The 7352-nt window shown below is 46.0% G+C and overlaps 1 protein-coding gene across 2 annotated transcripts in view; it reads right to left on the bottom strand.

Annotated features, from left to right (window-relative positions):
* Positions 1–1713: 1713 nt before the first annotated feature.
* Positions 1714–7352, bottom strand: part of adkb (adenosine kinase b) — a 107891-nt gene continuing 102252 nt past the window's right edge. For both annotated transcript variants that reach the window (XM_056430225.1, XM_056430226.1), the window contains exons 10-11: positions 2385–2471; positions 1714–2066 (exon numbers count right to left, since the gene is read on the bottom strand). In XM_056430225.1, coding sequence (XP_056286200.1) covers positions 1942–2066; positions 2385–2471 — 212 coding nt within the window. In that variant the 3' untranslated portion in view covers positions 1714–1941. The remainder of the gene's footprint in view (positions 2067–2384; positions 2472–7352) is intronic.

The raw sequence follows: 7352 nt of genomic DNA, 5'->3' as shown, positions 1-7352 counted from the left end.
CTATTTCAAAGTGGTTAACGGCAGATTAAACTGTAAACAGTAAATTAAATGATTGTGTGTATCGCTGCGACAATAAAACGGGTATTAACATTTTCTAAAAGCGTTGAGCTCACTCGCTTATAATCACAGATATGACAGCATTGTAAAACATAAACTAAATGCACTGCATTTATGTGCTTTTTTTTAACCTCTTGTATTCATTGAGCAACGCAAGTTTATCGGGATAAAGTGAGAAAAGTATGTTTGTTAGTTTCCTTATTGTGGCAGGCATTCTCATTACTTGATCATGGCTCCCTCTTTTTGTGTTTGTGTTTTGCCATCTGTCATCTTGAGAAGCAAATGAACCAGCTGCCACGGAGTGTGATCTTGCCCAATCAGAAATGTGGTCCTTTTCAGAGCGCATCTGTGCGAAACCTTAAAAAATATTGATGGGGAAAAAAAAGAAAAAGAGTGTCTCAAAGTTGTTCGTAACATTTTGGCTGGAGAATCTTTTCACCAGGATGCCCTCGATTAGCACAAATGCATAAACTACGCCTCATTATGGGAAGCAGAGTTGTCATCCAGGGACTGTAAGAACTGGATTCCTCCCGCTATGCTCCGGGGAAATAAAATAAAAATATGACGCAACAGGTTGTTCCCAGAGAACAAAATGTTATTCTCAATCACGCGTCGTTGTAAAAACAGATGAGCCTTGAACAGTATTCCACAAAACACTTGAGACACTGCCCAACACTTCTGCTGGCCCACACTCAGAATGAGGGGAGGGGCCTCCTCTGATCCTCCTCTCCAACCCCCAGCGACCCCACAGCTGGGTACGAGGGATCAGCCTAATTTGCAGGTCCCTCTAATGATTGCCACGAAGAGCAACCGCTAATCCCTTAACTGAGAAAAATGATCTCCTGTAGCCCTGGACCCGGACCCCAAGAGTCCAGTTAGGACCCAACAAGCATGAGTCGGGGGTGACTGAGCGGAGCCAGGACACCAGGCTGCCTCCCCACCCCCCAAAGTCCCCTCCATAATGGAGGCTGTTGAGCTGTCCAAAAGTGATTAGCATGAGGGAGCCTCTGGCTGATTAAATAATGGGGCGATACACAAACCCTCTTGTTACATTTTGTTTTTGGGGTGTATTTTTAAAAAAAGGAAAAAAAGAGCTTCTGGTAAACAAATCCCATCTATTGAAACTTACTTTTGATTTTGAATCTTGTCCAGGTGAGTTTGATATAGTTTTATTTGTATGATGATGAGAAATTCAGCAGTATTGCAGCTACACGGCATTTTTGGAGCATCACAATTTCATTTAGTCAAATATTCAACATGAGGAGCGACAGCGGATTACGCAGCAGGAATGTTTTGAGAAGTTTCTGTCGACCCTTTTTTTTAAATTTATTTTTTAACGTAACTTCGGGTCATCCTCAGAATCGATTTGTAACTTCTGTGAATCGAAGGCGACTACAGCTGCCGTCAGAGGAGCAAACAAAAAAACCAGGAACTTTTCAAACATATCCTGCGAGATAATCAACTTCCCCACCACGGATCCATTACTTAGGATCCAAACTATCATCACTTTTCACTTCCTCAAGTGTTCGAAACATGCAGAACATAAAGATCAAACGTGGGGAAGTGTTGTGAAAAGACATCTTGACGCTTCCTTACACCTTTCTGGCCTCCGGCCGTTCAGCTTCCGCACTCAAACGATAGATTCTCAGCGGAATGCTCCTTTAAAACAGACCCACTTTATTCCAAGACTTGACACCAGCACACTTTTATTGTATTCACACATTTAAGTTGTTGTTTTTTGGAGCTTGATAACATACTCAAGCTGTAGCATTTAGTCCTATGCAATGATTCATTGTAATTTGAAAATAAAAATGTACATAAACTCCTGAAGCATACACAGACAAGTATCTTGAGGAACAGACATGTACGCAGCGCTCAGACGCATCAGTGAAACTCTGGCTTCTCTGGGAAGGTGCATCCGACCCGTCTGATGATGACGTTGGCGGCGTAGTGTCCGGCCCGGATGCACTCCTCCAACACGTGCTCCTGGACCAACGCGGAGAGGAATCCTGGGGAGACAGAGCAGAGGTCAACCTGGAACTGCCCATCTCCTCCGACATGGTTTGTGGGAGCAGTTTTCATTCGTATGAGCCAGGTGATAATGGTTTCTGAATGTGAAAAGGACATTTCCGTTTCATCCTCGACGGGATGTGATGACAGCTTTCTGTTGCGCTGTGATCAGCTCGTACAGAGTGAAAACAGCGGGCTTAATGTCACGCTCGTATGATCTGGAGGCACCATTACATCGCATAGTTGGCCGGTATCAAAGGTTAATTGGGGTTGTACACAGAGATCCAGCTGCGTCGAGGGTGATTTTCATGGCGTACCTCCCACAAAGGCGTCTCCGGCTCCGTTCGTGTCCACAATATCGTTTTGGTCGATGTCCAAAACGGGGAACACGGTCACCTTCTCACCTGTGGTCAGGACACAAGAGGGCGGTTTAGTTCAAAGTTGAAAACAGCGAAGGTTTTTTTTTTTTCCTCCCAAGTTTTGACTTCATTTATTTGTAACTTGATATTCGAAAAATTCTTCGCACTAAAACAACAACGCTTTGTGATGATTTGGGTTTTGAGAACTTCAGCGCGACAGTTTCTGGCTCTGTAATAAAGTGTAAAGTAAGATTAAGACTAAGACTCACAGTACACAAGTACAACATAATTAACTCAAAGATAGTCAGGAAGGAAGTCAAAGTTAAATATTTAGCGTTGATAGGAGAGGAAATTACCGTGAGCGTCGTTAAGGCCACTGGAGATGAATATTTGATGATTTTTAAAGTTAGGGAACGATGAGACACATTGGTTTAAATCTAAAAACACGAGTTGACATTTATTGTTTGGATTGTCATAAAATGTAGAGCAGATCATTGATATGGCGCCGTACGTGATGGCGGCTGTGTTGCGAGCTCCCGGATTTTGTAGTAGTTTTTTGTTATTTATTCTTCTTATTGCGACTATTTTTGCACAAAACGTTAGCAGCCAGTTAACGTACGACAGATGCACACTTCTGGAGATTGGCTGCCGCCTACCAGAGTTTTCACTCTTACTCGACGCCCCGCAGGAACAGTAGCGGAACTATCTCCGTCCATTTGGATCGATCATACGCGCCGCGTCGCGGAGGAAGCGAGCTGGCGTGCTGGTAGGCTTGAGGGCGTCGAGCCAATCGACCCCACTACCCACCATTTTACTGGCAAATGTACAGTCTTTGGACAATAAGCTGCGCGAGCTACAGGCTCGTATTCAATTCCACCGAAACTAAGGACAACTGCATCATCTGCCTTACGGAGACATGGATGTCGGAGGAGGTTACCGACTCAGCCATCGAGCGGCAGGATTTTCCGTCCACCGCGGACAGAACAAAGACTCTCTCTGGTAAAGATCGTGGAGGGGTATGTCTCATGATAAACAGATCTTGGTGCAACCAAAGTCATGTACATACTCTCAAGTCGTTCTGTTCCCCGGACCTGGAGTACCTAATGCTCATGTGTCGACCATTCTGGCTACCGGAGTTTACAGCAGTCACCCGGACATAGCGCTGAAGGAACTCTACGGGCGATCAGCGAGCAGGAGTCGGAGGCTGCTTTCATTGTGGCGGGGACTTCACAAAGCGAACCTGAAGAAAGTTCTCCAAGTTCTACCAACACATAACAAGCAACACCACTGCTACACTCCCTTCCGGGATGGATAACCACCGCTCCATCCAACTACTCCCGCCTACAGGCAGAGGCTTAAGCAGCAACCAATCGCTGTGAAGGAAGTGCAACGCTGGTCGGACCAATCGGAGTCTATGCTACAGGACTGTTTTGAACGTGCTGACTGGGATATGTTCAGGGTCGCGTCGGACAACAACGTCAGTGGGCGTCCTCAGTCACCGGGTTCATCAAGAAATGCATAGATGACGTTGTTCCTACCAAGTCGGTTCGGTTATCCCAACCAGAAACCGTGGATAAATGGCGATCGCGCTGCACTCCGCGCGCCGTAACACCGCCTGACTCCGGGAATATGGCGGAATACAAAAGAGCCAAGACCATCGGCTCTGCCAAGCGGGAGTTCAGGAACAAGGTGGAGGAAAAGCTCAAGAGCCATGACGTGAGAGGTGTGTGGAAGGGCTACAGACAATCACGGACTTCAGAGGAAAACCAGCGGTGAAGAGAACTCCTCTACCTCCCTCCCAGGCGAGCTAAATACATTCTTTGCTCGGTTCGGCGTGAACGGCAGCCCGCCGCCGAGGAGACCAGCCTGCTGATCATCTCAGAGGCTGGCGCGCAGAGCCTTCTGCCGGTGGACATCCGGGCGGCAGGTCGACCACATCCGGGCGCGCCTCAGAGCATGTGCAGACCAGTTGGCAGGAGTTCGCAGACATCTTCAACCTCTCCCTGTCCCAGGCTGTTGTTCCTGAGAGCTTCAAGATGTCCACCATTGTGCCTGTCCCCAAACACCCCAAGGTAACCTGCCTGAATGACTGGAGACCCGTAGCCCTCACCTCGATTGTCAGTAAATGCTTGAGAGGTTGGTCAAGGACTTCATTTGTTCCATGTTGCCTGCCACGCTGGACCATGGCGGTTGCATATCGTCAAAACAGATCCACCGACGACGCGGGTGCCATGCACTTCCACCGCCCTTTCCCACCTGGAGGAGGAACTGTTGTGTGCGAATGCTGGTTGTGGACTACAGCTCAGCGTTCAACACTATTGTTCCCGCCAAGCTCGACACCAAGCTCAGAGGTCTAGGCCTGCACTCTACCATGTGCAGCTGGATACTGGACTTCCTGTCGGGCCGCCGCCAGGTGGTGAGGATGGCGGTACCACCTCAGATCAGGGATCTCTATGCGTGTTGCCCCCTCCCTGTACACCCTCATCATCAAGTTTGCAACAGTGTTGGGGCTGATCACCGACCGACGACGAGACAGCCTATAGGGAGGAGGTTGGATCACTGGTACAGTGGTGCCAGGAGAACAGCCAGCTGATCGTGGACTACAGGAAGCGGAGAGCACCCCCAGCACCCATCTCCATAGACGGAGTTGCAGTAGAGGGAGGTCAGTTCTTCAAGTTCCTCGTGCACATCTCCGAGGACCTCATGGGACCGCACACCACTCACAACAACGCCTGTATTTCCTTAGGCGACTGAGGAAATTCAACATGCCCCGCATCCTCAGAACATTCTACACCAGTACCATCGAGAGTGTTCTGACAGGTTGCATCACCGCCTGGTACGGGAACTGCACCGCCCTGGGCGTAGGGCACTACAGAGGGTGGTGCGCGTTGAGGTGAGTTTCCTCCATCCTGGACATATACACCGGGCGCGTGCCAGGGCCAAACGGATGATGAAAGACAATAACCACCCGGCCACAAACTGTTCACCCTTTCTAGTCAGGCAGGCGACCGCGCAGTATCAAGTGCCGCACAAACAGACTGAGGGACAGCTTCTTCAGTCAGGCCATCAGGCTGCTGAACAAGGACTGAGACCCTCATTAACACTACACACCAGAACATATTCTGTGAATATCTATGGCCATGGTGTATATTTTATTACATTGTTTATATATATATATATTGTATATATATATTGTATGTATATACATATATATATATATATAGTCTCAAAAAAAGTGTATATTTTATTACATTGTTTTATATATATATTGTTAATACTTTCTTCTTTTTTTTTGTGTGGATATTGTATAGTTTATTCTCATTATTATTCTTTTTTTAGTCTGCTACTGCTGTCTGGTGTTTTGCACATAAGAATTTCACGAACCGATTATACTTGTATAAAAGGGGATGTGACAATAAAAACTTGAAACTTGAAACTTGAAACTTGAGATCATATTGTCCTCCTCAGGGTGAATTGCAATCACATAAAAAAAATGTGAAGCTGATGAGAAAGTTATGGGACCACCTCGGCGATACTTTAGTGCCGCTCAGTGCTAATTAGCATATGTGGTGTATGACGACCGTCACAAGTTCCCAGAGCACATTGCAAATGTTCAAATAGTTTGTTATGTTGGACCAAAAGGTCAAAACACAAAGATTGGAAAACATCTTGTGAAGCAAATCTTCGCATTCAAGAAGCTGTCATCAGTGAATAATTGGACGGTAAACGGTAAACAGCAAACAACCGAGTGATTCTACAAACGTTTCTTTCTGTTGCAGACAGACATCTAACTGTGGTTTCAGCAAAAATGACGGAAGTTATTCAATGTGAAACTAAGGGCCACTACAATAATGCAATGACCTCTGTGGTTTGAATAAATGAATGATCAAATGAAAATATTCTCAACATCTCCTGGTGAATCTTCTGATAAATTAAAAACAATGCCATTGCTGAACGTTTTAGTTCAAAACAGAACCCATTAAAGGAGCCTCTCTTTATTATCTTCAGTGGACGACATTGCTTCAATTATCAGTAGCATATGCACTTCAAAGGGACTTCCAGTTTCAAGGAGAAGGGGGGAAGAAACAAAAATCTACCAGATGACAAAGTCTCGAGGTGTAGAGTGACATTAAATCAGCAACTTATGTCAGAGCAATCCAAAGCACACGCACACGATCTTCAAACAATCCGAGGGCTGTGGTGGAACCTTCAAAAAGGTGCAGGAGACAAAAGACTGACATGTGGATAAAAGGAACACGGGGAGGCTGACAGACCTCTTATTGAGCATGGAAAAAAAGGTCAAAGGAGAACATGAGAAGAAGAAAAACCGACAAAAAGTTCTTTAATGAGGCTCCCTGCTAATCTCGCACCGGCTCACAGAATATCCGTGCTGCAGATATGACACCCGCCTCCTTATCAGTTTCCAAATACATTCCTGCTCTCGTCCTACGGGGCAAAAGATACACAACTTGTTGCTGAGCATATGCTCAACACTTGATGCGAAGGAAATTACCGTCGTACACCGACTGTGGGCGAAATTGTATTAAGTTGCAGTTGGAAAAGACATCTGAGAGCAGAATGCGACCGCATTCCAGGTCAGGCACCGGAGATGTGTCTGATAAAGAGTGGGATTGTGTTTTCATAAGGAGGCACTTTCCTTTTTTAAAAGGAAAGCAGGAGATTGTCTCTGATAATAAATTACAATACGACAAGAATCCTTTTTATGATCAGCTAATTAGCAGCATAACGACTTTGCTTAATTAAAGCCACAGATGAAGCCTGAGAATCCTCCTCCCGCTTCAAACGATTACCCGCGGTGGAAATTGTGCTAATAATAAATTACAGTTATGTCACTTATTCCATTGTTAGACGTGGTCGGGCTTATATAAGCGAGGCACTTTGCGACTATAAAACCAGACGCTTCTA

This window comes from Pseudoliparis swirei, chromosome 13, assembly GCF_029220125.1.
Source record: "Pseudoliparis swirei isolate HS2019 ecotype Mariana Trench chromosome 13, NWPU_hadal_v1, whole genome shotgun sequence".
Classification (NCBI taxonomy): Eukaryota; Metazoa; Chordata; class Actinopteri; order Perciformes; family Liparidae; genus Pseudoliparis; species Pseudoliparis swirei.
The sequence above is the reverse complement of the archived record's forward strand: the minus strand, read 5'-3'. Positions and strand labels throughout refer to the sequence as shown.